We start from the raw sequence: 14,239 nt of genomic DNA, 5'->3' as shown, positions 1-14,239 counted from the left end.
GTTCATCCTCTCTCTCTCTTTCATTATCTGTCTCCCTCTGTTTTGCTCTCTCTCTCTCTCCCTCTTTGTTTCGTACTCTCCCTCCATCTCTGTTTCACTCTTTCCCTCTCTCTCTGTTTCACTCTTTCCCTCTCTCTCTGTCTGTGTTGTTCTCTCCCTCTATCTCTCTCTGTTTCGTCCTCTCTCCCTGTTTCATTGCCTCTCTCTTTCTGTTCCGTTCTCTCTCCATCTCTCTCTGTTTCGTTCTCTCTCAGTCTCGTTCTTTCTCTATCTCCCTCTCTGTGTCATTCTCTCCCTCTATCTCTCTGCCTTGTTCTCACTCTTTGTTTCGTTCCCTCTATATCTGTTTACTCCCCTCTCCCTCTGTTTTGTTCTCTCTTTCTGTTTCGTTCTCTCTGTCTCGTTCTCTCTCTGTCTCGTTCGTTCTCTATCTCTCTCTCTTTTGTTCTCTCTCTGTTTCGTTCTCTCCACTCGCTGTTTCATTCTCTCTCTCTCTGCTGCATTCTCTATCTCCCTCTCTGTGTCATTCTGTCCCTCTATCTCTGTTTTGTTCTCTCCCTCTATCTCTCTCCCTGTTTTGTTCTCTCTGTTTCTTTCTTTCTTTATCTCTTTCGTTCTCTCGCTCTGTTTCGTTCTCTCTCTGTTTTGTTTGCTCTCTCTGTCTGTTTCTTTCTGTCCCTCTCTATCTCTGTTTCATTCTCTCTGTTTTGTTCACTCTCTATATCTCTGTTTCGTACTCTCTCTTTCTCTCTGTTTTGTACTCTCTCTTTCTCTCTGTTTCGTTCTCTCTCTTTCTCTCTGTTTCGTTCTCTCTCTTTCTCTCTGTTTCGTTCTCTCTCTTTCTCTCTGTTTCGTTCTCTCTCTTTCATTCTTTATCTTTCGCTCTTTCGCTCTCCATGTTTCCTTCTCACCCTCTCTCCATGTTTCCTTCCCTCTCTCTCTCCATGTTTCCTTCTCTCTCTCTCTCTCTCTCTCTCCATGTTTCCTTCTCTCTCTCTCTCTCTCTCTCTCCATGTTTCCTTCTCTCTCTCTCTCCATGTTTCCTTCTCTCTCTCTCTCCATGTTTCCTTCTCTCTCTCTCTCCATGTTTCCTTCTCTCTCTCTCTCCATGTTTCCTTCTCTCTCTCTCTCTCTCTCTCCATGTTTCCTTCTCTCTCTCTCTCTCTCTCTCCATGTTTCCTTCTCTCTCTCTCTCTCTCTCCATGTTTCCTTCTCTCTCTCTCTCCATGTTTCCTTCTCTCTCTCTCTCTCTCTCCATGTTTCCTTCTCTCTCTCTCTCTCCATGTTTCCTTCTCTCTCTCTCTCTCTCTCCATGTTTCCTTCTCTCTCTCTCTCTCTCTCTCTCCATGTTTCCTTCTCTCTCTCTCTCTCTCCATGTTTCCTTCTCTCTCTCTCTCCATGTTTCCTTCTCTCTCTCTCTCCATGTTTCCTTCTCTCTCTCCATGTTTCCTTCTCTCTCTCTCTCCATGTTTCCTTCTCTCTCTCTCCATGTTTCCTTCTCTCTCTCTCTCCATGTTTCCTTCTCTCTCTCTCTCCATGTTTCCTTCTCTCTCTCTCTCCATGTTTCCTTCTCTCTCTCTCTCCATGTTTCCTTCTCTCTCTCTCTCCATGTTTCCTTCTCTCTCTCTCTCCATGTTTCCTTCTCTCTCTCTCTCTCCATGTTTCCTTCTCTCTCTCTCTCTCCATGTTTCCTTCTCTCTCTCTCTCTCTCCATGTTTCCTTCTCTCTCTCTCTCTCTCCATGTTTCCTTCTCTCTCTCTCCATGTTTCCTTCTCTCTCTCTCCATGTTTCCCTCTCTCTCTCTCTCCATGTTTCCTTCTCTCTCTCTCTCCATGTTTCCTTCTCTCTCTCTCCATGTTTCCTTCTCTCTCTCTCTCCATGTTTTCTTCTCTCTCTCTCTCTCCATGTTTCCTTCTCTCTCTCTCTCCATGTTTCCTTCTCTCTCTCTCTCCATGTTTTCTTCTCTCTCTCTCTCTCCATGTTTCCTTCTCTCTCTCTCTCCATGTTTCCTTCTCTCTCTCTCTCTCCACGTTTCCTTCTCTCTCCATGTTTCCTTCTCTCTCCCTCCCTGTTTCACAGAATCACACGGTGCAGAAGAGGTCCTTCAGCCCATCAAGTCTGCACCGACATGTGAGAAACACCTGACCTACCCACCTACCTACCTAATCCCATTTACCAGCGCTTGGCCCATAGCCTTGAATGTTATGACGTGCCAAGTGCTCATCCAGGTACTTTTTAAAGGATGTGAGGCAACCCGCCTCCACCACCCTCCCAGGTAGCGCATTCCAGACCGTCACCACCCTCTGGGTAAAAAAGTTTTCCCTCACAGCCCCCCTCCCCCAAAACCTCCTGCCCCTCACTTTGAACTTGTGTTCCTTCCTTCCCATGTGCGTTTGCCTTAAGACCATAAGACATAGGAGCAGAAATTAGGCCATTCGGCCCACCAGGTCTGCTCCACCATTCAATCATGGCTGATAAGTTTCTCAACCCCATTCTCCCGCCTTCTCCCTGTAAACTTTGATCCCCTTACCAATCAAGAACCTATCTATCTTGGTCTTAAATACACTCAATGACCTGGCCTCCACAGCCTTCTGTGGCAATGAATTCCAAAGATTCACCACTCAATGGCTAAAGAAGTTTCTCCTCATCTCTGTTCTAAAAGGTCTTCCCTTTACTCTTAGGCTGTGCCCTCGGGTCCTAGTCTCTCCTACCTCATGGAAACATCTTCCCCACGTCCACTCTATCCAGGTCTTTCAGTAGTCTGTAAGTTTCAATCAGATCCCCCCTCATCCTTTTAAACTACATCGAGTATAGACCCAGAGTCCTCAAACGTTCCTCATATGTTAAGCCTTTCATTCCTGGGATCATTCTTGTTAACCTCCTATGGACCCTCTCTAGGGCCAGCACATCCTACCTGAGATACGGGGCCCAAAATTGCTCACAATATTCCAAATGTGGTCTGACCAGAGCCTTATAAAGCCTCAGCAGCACATTCCTGCTTTTATATTCTAGTCCTCTTGAAATAAATGCCAAAATTGCATTTGCCTTCCTAACTATCAACTCAACCTACAAGTTAACCTTAAGAGAATCCTGGACTAGGACTCCCAAGTCCCTTTGCACTCCAGATTTCTGAATTCTCTCCCCATTTAGAAAATAGTCTATGCCTCTATTCTTCCTACCAAAGTGCATGACCTCACACTTCCCCACGTTGTATTCCATCTGCCACTGCTTTGCCCATTCTCCTAACCTGTCCAAATCCTTCTGCAGCCTCCCCGCCTCCTCAATACTACCTGTCCCTCGACCTATCTTTGTATCATGTGCAAACTTAGCCAGAATGCCCTCAGTTCCTTCATCTAGATCATTAATGTATAAAGTGAAAAGTTGTGGTCCCAACACTGACCCCTGCGGAACTCCACTAGTCACAGTCGCCATCCTGAGAAGGACCCCCTATCCCTACTCTCTGCCTCCTGCCAGACAGCCAATCTTCCATCCACGCTAGTACCTTGCCTCTAACACCTTGGGCTCATATCTTACTGAGCAGCCTCCTGTGCGGCACCTTGTCATAGGCCTTCTGGAAGTCCAAGTAAATCCATTGGCTTTCCTTTGTCTAACCTACTCGTTACCTCCTCAAAGAATTCTAACAGATTTGTCAGGCATGACCTCCCCTTGATGAAACCATGCTGACTTTGCCCTATTTTACCATGCACTTCCAAGTATTCTAAAATCTCATCCTTAATAATGGACTCTAAAATCTTACCAACAACCGAGGTCAGGCTAATCAGCCTGTAATTTCCCGTCTTTTGTCTCACTCCCTTCTGAAACAGAGGGGTTACATTAGCGATTTTCCAGTCCTCCGGCACCCTCCATGACTCCAGTGATTCCTGAAAGATCACCACTAACGCCTCCACTATCTCTTCTGCTGTCTCCTTCAGAACTCTGGGGTGTAATCCATCTGGTCCAGGTGATTTATCCACCTTCAGACCTTTCAGTTTTCCTAGCACCTTCTCCTTCGTAATGGTCACCTTCTTTATAAGTGTCCCATGTGGGACCTTGTCAAAGGCTTTGCTGAAATCCATATAAACTACATCAACTGCACTACCCTCATCTACACACTTGGTCACCTCCTCAAAAAATTCAATCAAATTTGTTAGGCATTACCTCCATCTGACAAAGCCATGCTGGCTATCCCTGATCAAACCTTCCCTTCTCCAAGTGGAGAAAGAGATAAGATAAGACAAGAGAAAGATATCTCTCTCTCTCCCTGGTTCCTTCTTTCTCTCTCTTCCCGTTTCCTTCTCTCTCTCTTTCCCCGTTTCCTTCTCTCTCTTTGTTTCGTCCTCTCTCTATCTCCCTCTCTGTTTTGTTCTCTCCCTCTCCCTGCTTTGTTTTCTCTGTCTTTCACTCTCTCTGTTTCGTCCTCTCGCTCTGTTTCGATCTCTCTCTCTACTTCGCTCTGTTTCATTCTCTCTCTCTACTTTATTTCATTCTCTCTCTCTACTTCTCTCTGTTTCGATCTCTCTCTCTACTTCTCTCTGTTTCGATCTCTCTCTCTACTTCTCTCTGTTTCGATCTCTCTCTCTACTTCTCTCTGTTTCGATCTCTCTCTCTACTTCTCTCTGTTTCGATCTCTCTCTCTACTTCTCTCTGTTTCGATCTCTCTCTCTACTTCTCTCTGTTTCGATCTCTCTCTCTACTTCTCTCTGTTTCGATCTCTCTCTCTACTTCTCTCTGTTTCGATCTCTCTCTACTTCTCTCTGTTTCGATCTCTCTCTCTACTTCTCTCTGTTTCGATCTCTCTCTCTACTTCTCTCTGTTTCGATCTCTCTCTCTACTTCTCTCTGTTTCGATCTCTCTCTCTACTTCTCTCTGTTTCGATCTCTCTCTCTACTTCTCTCTGTTTCGATCTCTCTCTCTACTTCTCTCTGTTTCGATCTCTCTCTCTACTTCTCTCTGTTTCGATCTCTCTCTCTACTTCTCTCTGTTTCGATCTCTCTCTCTACTTCTCTCTGTTTCGATCTCTCTCTCTACTTCTCTCTGTTTCATTGTCTCTCTCTACTTCTCTCTGTTTCATTGTCTCTCTCTACTTCTCTCTGTTTCATTGTCTCTCTCTACTTCTCTGTTTCATTGTCTCTCTCTACTTCTCTCTGTTTCATTGTCTCTCTCTACTTCTCTCTGTTTCATTGTCTCTCTCTACTTCTCTCTGTTTCATTGTCTCTCTCTCTGTTTCATTGTCTCTCTCTCTGTTTCATTGTCTCTCTCTCTGTTTCATTCTCTCTCTCTCTGTTTCATTCTCTCTCTCTCTGTTTCATTCTCTCTCTCTCTGTTTCATTCTCTCTCTGTTTCATTCTCTCTCTCTCTGTTTCATTCTCTCTCTCTCTGTTTCATTCTCTCTCTCTCTGTTTCATTCTCTCTCTCTCTGTTTCATTCTCTCTCTCTCTGTTTCATTCTCTCTCTCTCTGTTTCATTCTCTCTCTCTCTGTTTCATTGTCTCTCTCTCTGTTTCATTGTCTCTCTCTCTGTTTCATTGTCTCTCTCTCTGTTTCATTGTCTCTCTCTCTGTTTCATTGTCTCTCTCTCTGTTTCATTGTCTCTCTCTCTGGTTTCATTGTCTCCCTTTCGATCTCTCTGGTTTCATTGTCTCCCTTTCGATCTCTCTGGTTTCATTGTCTCCCTTTCGATCTCTCTGGTTTCATTGTCTCCCTTTCGATCTCTCTGGTTTCATTGTCTCCCTTTCGATCTCTCTGGTTTCATTGTCTCCCTTTCGATCTCTCTGGTTTCATTGTCTCCCTTTCGATCTCTCTGGTTTCATTGTCTCCCTTTCGATCTCTCTGGTTTCATTGTCTCCCTTTCGATCTCTCTGGTTTCATTGTCTCCCTTTCGATCTCTCTGGTTTCATTGTCTCCCTTTCGATCTCTCTGGTTTCATTGTCTCCCTTTCGATCTCTCTGGTTTCATTGTCTCCCTTTCGATCTCTCTGGTTTCATTGTCTCCCTTTCGATCTCTCTGGTTTCATTGTCTCCCTTTCGATCTCTCTGGTTTCCTTCTCTCCCTTTCGATCTCTCTGGTTTCCTTCTCTCCCTTTCGATCTCTCTGGTTTCATTGTCTCCCTTTCGATCTCTCTGGTTTCCTTCTCTCTCTTTCGATCTCTCTGGTTTCCTTCTCTCTCTTTCGATCTCTGGTTTCCTTCTCTCTCTTTCGATCTCTCTGGTTTCCTTCTCTCTCTTTCGATCTCTCTGGTTTCCTTCTCTCTATTTCGATCTCTCTGGTTTCCTTCTCTCTCTTTCGATCTCTCTGGTTTCCTTCTCTCTCTTTCGATCTCTCTGGTTTCCTTCTCTCTCTTTCGATCTCTCTGGTTTCCTTCTCTCTCTTTCGATCTCTCTGGTTTCCTTCTCTCTCTTTCGATCTCTCTGGTTTCCTTCTCTCTCTTTCGATCTCTCTGGTTTCCTTCTCTCCCTATTCATCTCCCCCTCTGTTTCATTCTCTCTCTATTTATCTCCCTCTGTTTCGTTCTCTATTTTCCCTCTCTCTCTGTTTCATTCTCTCTATTTTCCCCCTGTTTTATTCTCTCTGTTTATCTCCCTCAATTCAGTCTCTCCCTTATATCTTCCTGTTTCTTTCTCTCTATCTCTTTCTGTTTCTTTCACTCTATTCATCCCTTTCTTTGTCCTTTCTGTTTCTCTATTTATCTTTCTGGTTCCCTCTTTCTTCCTATTTATCTCTTTTTCGTTCTCTCTCTATTCATCTCTGTTTCTTACTCTCTCTCTTTCTTACTCTCTCTCTCTTTCTTACTCTCTCTCTCTTTCTTACTCTCTCTCTCTTTCTTACTCTCTCTCTCTTTCTTACTCTCTATCTCTCTTTCTCTTTCTTACTCTCTATCTCTCTTTCTCTTTCTTACTCTCTATCTCTCTCTCTCTTTCTTACTCTCTATCTCTCTCTCTCTTTCTTACTCTCTATCTCTTTCTCTCTTTCTTACTCTCTATCTCTTTCTCTCTTTCTTACTCCTCTCTCTCTCTTTCTTACTCCTCTCTCTCTCTTTCTTACTCCTCTCTCTCTCTTTCTTACTCTCTCTCTCTCTCTTTCTTTCTCTCTATCTTTCTCTCTATCTTCTCTCTCTCTCTCTATCTTTCTCTCTTTCTTACTCTCTCTCTCTCTCTCTTTCTTACTCCTCTCTATCTCTTTCTTACTCTCTATCTCTCTTCTCTCTCTCTCTACTCCTCTCTATCTCTCTTACTCTCTCTATCTCTTTCTTACTCCTCTCTATCTCTTTCTTATTCCTCTCTATCTCTTTCTTACTCCTCTCTATCTCTTTCTTACTCCTCTCTCTCTCTTTCTTACTCTCTCTCTCTCTCTCTATCTTTCTCTCTATCTTTCTCTCTATCTTTCTCTCTATCTTTCTCTCTATCTTTCTCTCTTTCTTACTCTCTCTTTCTTACTCTCTCTTTCTTACTCTCTCTTTCTTACTCCTCTCTCTCTTACTCCTCTCTCTCTCTTTCTCCTCTCTCTCTCTCTTTCTTACTCTCTCTCTCTCTACTCTCTCTTTCTTACTCCTCTCTCTCTCTTTCTCTCTCCTCTCTATCTCTCTCTCTATCTCTCTCTCTCTCTCTCCTCTCTGTCTCTCTCTCTCTCTCTCTCTTCTCTCTATCTCTTTCTTACTCTCTCTATCTCTCTCTCTCTTATCTCTTCTCTCTCTCTCTCTATCTCTTTCTTACTCTCTGTCTCTTTCTTACTCTCTATCTCTTCTCTCTTTCTTATCTCTCTCTTTCTCTCTCTCTCATCTTACTCTCTACTCCTCTCTCTCTCTTCTCTTACTCTCTCTCTCTCTCTTCTCTATCTCTCTCTCTCTCTCTTTCTTACTCTCTATCTCTTTCTTACTCTCTATCTCTTTCTTACTCTCTATCTCTTTCTTACTCTCTATCTCTTTCTTACTCTCTATCTCTTTCTTACTCTCTATCTCTTTCTTACTCTCTATCTCTTTCTTACTCTCTATCTCTTTCTTACTCTCTCTCTCTTACTCTCTATCTCTTTCTTACTCTCTCTTTCTTACTCTCTCTTTCTTACTCTCTCTTTCTTACTCCTCTCTATCTCTTTCTTACTCCTCTCTATCTCTTTCTTACTCCTCTCTATCTCTTTCTTACTCCTCTCTATCTCTTTCTTACTCCTCTCTCTCTCTTTCTTACTCCTCTCTCTCTCTTTCTTACTCCTCTCTCTCTCTTTCTTACTCCTCTCTCTCTCTTTCTTACTCCTCTCTCTCTCTTTCTTACTCTCTCTCTCTCTTTCTTACTCTCTCTCTCTCTCTTTCTTACTCTCTCTCTCTCTCTCTTTCTTACTCTCTATCTCTCTCTCTCTTACTCTCTATCTCTCTCTCTCTTTCTTACTCTCTATCTCTCTCTCTTTCTTACTCTCTATCTCTCTCTTTCTTACTCTCTATCTCTCTTATTCTCTATCTCTCTCTCTTTCTTACTCTCTATCTCTCTTTCTTACTCTCTATCTCTCTTAATCTCTATCTCTCTCTCTCTTTCTTACTGTCTATCTCTCTCTTTCTTACTCTCTATCTCTCTCTTTCTTACTGTCTATCTCTCTCTTTCTTACTGTCTATCTCTCTCTCTTACTCTCTATCTCTCTCTCTTACTCTCTATCTCTCTCTCTTACTCTCTATCTCTCTCTCTTACTCTCTATCTCTCTCTCTCTTTCTTACTGTCTATCTCTCTCTCTCTCTTTCTTACTGTCTATCTCTCTCTCTCTTTCTTACTGTCTATCTCTCTCTCTCTCTTTCTTACTGTCTATCTCTCTCTCTCTTTCTTACTTACTCTCTATCTCTCTCTCTCTCTTACTCTCTATCTCTCTCTCTTACTCTATCTTTCTTACTCTCTCTCTCTCTCTCTCTTTCTTACTCTCTATCTATCTCTCTCTCTCTTTCTTACTCTCTATCTCTCTCTCTCTTTCTCACTCTCTATCTCTCTCTCTCTCTTTCTTACTCTCTATCTCTCTATTTATTTATCTCTGTCTCTCTCTTTCTCTGAACTTTCTCTCTCACCCTTGCCCAGAGTCCGGCAGGAACATGGCGGCGAAGCCCGGAGGCGCTGCTCCGCGCTGGGCTGGGGCTGACAGGAAAGCTGCTCAACCTCATGCCAAGTCTTTCCTCTGCTTTCAGGAATCGGAGAAGGCGGCGGCGGCCGGGGCGATGGCGGGGCTGGGGCCCGGGGCTCCACAGCAGCAGGCGGCCGGAGCCGCTGGGGACGAGTCCTCAGACAGCGACGGGGAGCACGAAGGGCCGCAGAAACTCATCAGGAAAGTGTCCACCTCCGGGCAGATCAGGAGCAAGGTAAGGTTCAGGCTGTGGCAGTGGCGCTGAGGGGCCAGGCCGCAGCTCGGCTGCCCGTTGCTACGCTCGGTTGCTAGGGAGCGGCCCGATGGAAGCCGGCCGTCCCCATGGCAGCGGGAGTCAGGCCAGAGGCAGGGTCCAGCTGCGGGGCCACTGGCAGCCAGTCAGCTAACTTCCAGCAAAATATACCTTACCCTGACAATCCATCAAAAAGAGGGGCGGTTCTCACCTTGCACATCACCATTTTAAAGAAAGTTGGCAATCTGAAGATGCTCCAAGCACACACTCCAGTTCAGCCAGCAATCCCTGGCTGGTTGGGCAATGGTGGCATCCCCTCTCTTCTTTTGTTTGATATATGCTGGTATTTGGATGAAGTTGGGTGCCACCAAAGAAAGGTCATGGCTGCAAGTTAAGTGCCGTTGGAAATTTTGAGAATAAGTTCTGAAATTGGGGGGGAATTGCTTTCAGGGTGTTGCCTGTACCACCTGTGTGTGTGTTTGCTGTATAAAATACATTGATTGTATTTTAGTTGTGAATGCCAAATTTGTCAGAAGTTTTGTGCTGCGCAAGTCAGTGTATATTTAAGTCAATCACCCATTTTTGTCAATCTTCCACCTGGTCAAAAGTAGCCTATATGTGAAGTGGGGTTAGATGCTGAGAAATAATTTGACCAACAGACATATAGTTCAGTCCCTGTGTTTAATAATTACTGTCCTTATTCTCTGTTTCCATGACTGATTCATCTGTCAACATTGATAATGGAACGATGTAAACTTGTCACGATGTAATTGCACCCTCCCAACGGTGGTGGTACTGCAGTGCTTCCACTGGGGGTAGTGGGGCAGGTTATAAGCAAGACAAGGTAATGCAAAGTTCCCTTTATAAATATGGTCATATAATGAAATGGTTTACAGCCAGGGTGCACAGACAAATGATATCTTCATATTAAATCTTATGATTTAGTTTGTGACATTTAGTTAAATGACATTTTTAGGGCTATCATTTTGGCAAAGTTTTTCACTTGTTTACAAACATAATGTAAATAGCTTCACAATACATTATTGCATTACTTGTGCATTGCATTCTTGTGATGGAAATGAAGAATAATTCTTCCTTTCCAAATAGGCTTGTCAGTTTCTTTGAGTATTATTGAAACCAGTGACTGCAATGTGGCAGGTAAGCATATAAGTGTTGACCCTGCTTTAGCCAGTTACATTTCACAGGCCTTCTTTCTTAGGACTGGCTCCAAACTCTAATTTGTCTAGGATTTTGCTTTCTTTTGAATTATTTCAAAAAAGGACAGAGTATTAGTTCAGGAACCAACAATATTTTATTTTTATTAATAGAAATTCTCTGGTGTTGCCGAGAGGGAGTCCTGGTATGTTCTGAGGTATGGAGAATAAGATTGGGAATGCACAACAGAGACATGAGTGGAGTAGTTTTTATAAAGTGGGGTCTGGAGCACAAATTGAAGTAGGGATGGAGTGTGGGTTAATTTCTTCTTATCCGGATGTAGAATAGCCTGGGACCAGAGGCAGGTGCAAGTTTTCCTGGAGCATTAAGTTTGTCAGACTGAGGCTGTTTCCTGTCAACAAAACTTGCAGTTATATAGTGCCTTTAACATGGGAAAATGTCCCCAGTGCTTCAGAGGCATAACAGATCCAAATCTACACTGAACCAAAGAAGACAGGATGACCAAGTACACTTTAAAGGCAGGCTTTAAAGTCACAAAGCTATATCTGATACAGTTCAGAAAAATGTTCATAGTTGCCTTTGTGTGTTTGACCATTGTCATAATCAAGATTTTTTGGGTTGAAGTGATGTCAGAACTTTACCCTTGCCAGTGAGAGAGTGTTTAATCTGAAGGCTCTGGGTTCAGGCTCTCTGCAGAATTTGAGCTGACACTTCAGTATAGCATTAAGAAAGGGCTGTATTGATGAAGGGGCTGCCTTTCAAATGTGTCGTTAAATCAAGGCCCTGTCTATCTGTTCAGTGGAGCATTTGAAAGAGTAGATACTTTCTTCCTCAATAAATACCAACTCATTCTCTCTTTGTGAGATCTTGCCTTGTACGATTGGTTGCTGCATTTGAGTACACTTGAAAAGTCATGATCTACCTGTGAAGTAAAATGTCAGTTTGTTTTGTGAAACAGCAAGCCCTGGCATGTTATCTGAATGGCCTGCTCTAGATGTGAATCAAAAACAAAGGCTTGAATGTGGTTCATCATTGCCCAATGTGATGGTTTAATTAGAATCAGAAGTGGGTGCAGTTTTTAAGTGACATTCTGAGAATTATAATCACAGGTTCTTACAGTTGTAGTTTCCAGTCTGGTAAGGCCAGTCATTGTAGCTGATATCTGAATAAAAGCTGAGTGGCAGGCCTTGAGATGGAAACCTGACTGGAGAGACTTCAAATACAAAAAAAGGGAAACTCTTTTTGATTTGCTTCTAAACTATGTTCATTTTCTTACCTATGTCAGTTTTGGTTTATTTGCATCTTTCCCTAATCTCTCGCCTATTTCCCCTCAAGTTCTCTCCCAGCTCACCTGATCCCTGAGATCCACTTGTTGCTCTCTGGACCCTGTTCTCACTAAACTGCTGTCCACCCAGTTTTCCCTCTTGATCCCCATGTTAGCCAATATTGTTAATGGTTCTTTCTCCTCAGCTGTTGCCTATCTCTCCTTTAAATTTGCCGTAATCACGGTCTTCCTCAAAAGAAACCCTTAACTTTTCTTCCAACTACCACCTCAACTCCAAACTCCCTTTCCTAAATTCTTGAATGCGTTGTCACCTCCCAAATCCATTCCTATCTTTCCCAGAACTCCATGTTTGCTGAATCCCACCAATCTGGTTTCCATCCCTGAAATTTTCTCCAATTAAATATTGGGAAGATTGAAGCCAATGATTTCGGTTACCGCTCTGTTCTGTGGCTATTGATTTCCACCTCTCTCCCTGGTAACCATCTGAGACAGTCGTTCGCAGTCTGTTTGCAGGGTTGGTGTCATATTTGATCCCAGGATCATACATTTAAGACTGCATTAAGATTGCATATTTCCACCTTTGTAACATTGCCTGGCTTTATGAATGAAACTTTCATTCATGCCTTTGTTACTTCTAGACTTGACTATTCCAATGCACTTGTGGCTGGTCTTCTATATTTTTCCCTCTGTAAACTTCAGACCATCCAAAACTTTGCTGTCCGCACCTTAACTCGTACCAAATCCTATCCACCTATTCCCTCTATGCTCATTGAGCTACCTACGTTGGCTCCCAATCAAGCAACAACTTAATTTTAAAATTCTCATCCTTGTTTAAAAATATCTCCACAGCCTCACTCCTCTCCATCTCTGTAATCTCTTCCAACCCCACTCTCTGAGCTATTTGCATGATTCTAATTCTGGCCTCTTGTGCATCCCTGTTTTTAATTTCTGCACCTTTGATGGCTGTGCATAGGCCCCAAGCTCTGGAATTCCCTCACTCCCTTCTTTAAGAGACTCCTTAAAACCTACATTTAATCAAGCTTTTGATCATCTGACCAAATATCTCCTTATGTGGTTTGGTGTCATATTTTGTTATAAAATGCTCTTGCAAAGCACCTTGGGATAAGAAATGTGCAAGGTTACTGGGATAAGGCAGGGGAGTGGAACTAGCTAGAATGCTCCTTCGAGAGTTAGTGCAGACTCGATGGGCCGAATGGCTGCCTTCTGAACTGTAAAGATTCAGTGATTTTATTGTGTTAAACATGCCATAGAAATGTAACTTATTGTTATATTATGCCCTCAAGTTACTCAATAAACAAGATGATCACAAGATTTTGAAAGATATTTTGAATGATTTCAATGGTTTCCAGTGTTGCTAAATTTGACGAATTTACGGTGAGAGGCACAGGATCAGTGCTGGGGGCCACAACAACTTACAATCTATATTAATGACTTAGACAATAAGACAGAGAAATGTATCTCGGTTTGTTGATGATTCAAAGCTAGATGGGAATGTAAGCTGTGAGGAGGACACTTAGAGTCTGCAAAGCGATATAGCCAGGGTAAAAGATTGGGCAATAAAGTGGCGGATGAAGGTGAATCTGGAGGTGTTCACTTTGGTTGTAAGAATAAAAAGGCAGAGTATTTTATAAAACTTGTGAAACTTGTAATTGTTGATGTTCAGAGTCTCTGCTCGTACAAGACAGGTACAGCAAGCAATTAGGAAGGCAAATGGCATGTTGGCCTTTATTGGAATAGGATTGGATGACAAGAATGAGGAAGTCTTGCGACAATTGCACAGGGCTTTGGTGAGACCACATCTGGAATACCTTGTGCAATTTTGGTTTCCATATTTAAGGAAGGATAAGGATATGCTTATATTGTACGTGATACAGCAAAGGCTCACTAGATTGAATCATAGGATGAGAGGATTGTCCTAGAATGAGAGTCTGAATAAATTGAGTTCATATTCACTGGAGTTTAGAAGAATGAGATTGTCTCATTAAAACACACAAAATTCTGCAGGGGCTTGACAGGGTAGACTGTTTCCCCTGGCTGCGGAATCTAGCAAACCGGGGCACAACCTCAGGATAAGGGGTCGATCATTCAGAACAGATGAGGAGAAATTTCCTCACTCAAAGGATTGTGAATCTTTGGAATTTTCTGTGCCAGAGGGTTGTGGATGCTTCATTATTGAGTATATTTAAGGTTGAAATTTACAGATTTTTGGTGTCTCAGGGAATCAAAGCATATGGGCAGTGAGTGGGAAAGTAGAGTTGAAGCCATTGATCAGCCATGATGATATTGAATGGCTCACGGAGATATATGATCTACTTCTCTTTCTTATCTTCTTATGCTCCCAGGATTTATGAGAAAGAGCTTGTCCAGGTGACATATGGTGACCACAGCTTGCTCCTCCTGTGCTCCCTATTCCAGGTC

General features: G+C 43.0%; 1 protein-coding gene across 5 annotated transcripts in view; it reads left to right on the top strand.

Moving 5' to 3' along the window:
- LOC121290694 (diacylglycerol kinase eta-like) overlaps positions 1–14,239 on the top strand; it is a 121,461-nt gene that overhangs the window by 65,750 nt on the left and 41,472 nt on the right. For 4 of the 5 annotated variants that reach the window (XR_005945864.1, XM_041211505.1, XM_041211506.1 and 1 more), the window contains exon 1: positions 8,963–9,321. Coding sequence is in view for 4 of the 5 variants with exons in the window: in XM_041211505.1 (XP_041067439.1) it covers positions 9,058–9,321 (264 nt within the window). In the remaining variant the exon portion in view is untranslated. Of the gene's footprint in view, positions 1–8,962; positions 9,322–14,239 lie in introns of those variants that run through there. The other variant, XM_041211504.1, reaches the window with a different exon arrangement.

This window comes from Carcharodon carcharias, chromosome 18 (genome assembly GCF_017639515.1).
Source record: "Carcharodon carcharias isolate sCarCar2 chromosome 18, sCarCar2.pri, whole genome shotgun sequence".
Taxonomy (NCBI): Eukaryota; Metazoa; Chordata; class Chondrichthyes; order Lamniformes; family Lamnidae; genus Carcharodon; species Carcharodon carcharias.
This window is presented reverse-complemented; position numbering and strand designations above follow the sequence as displayed.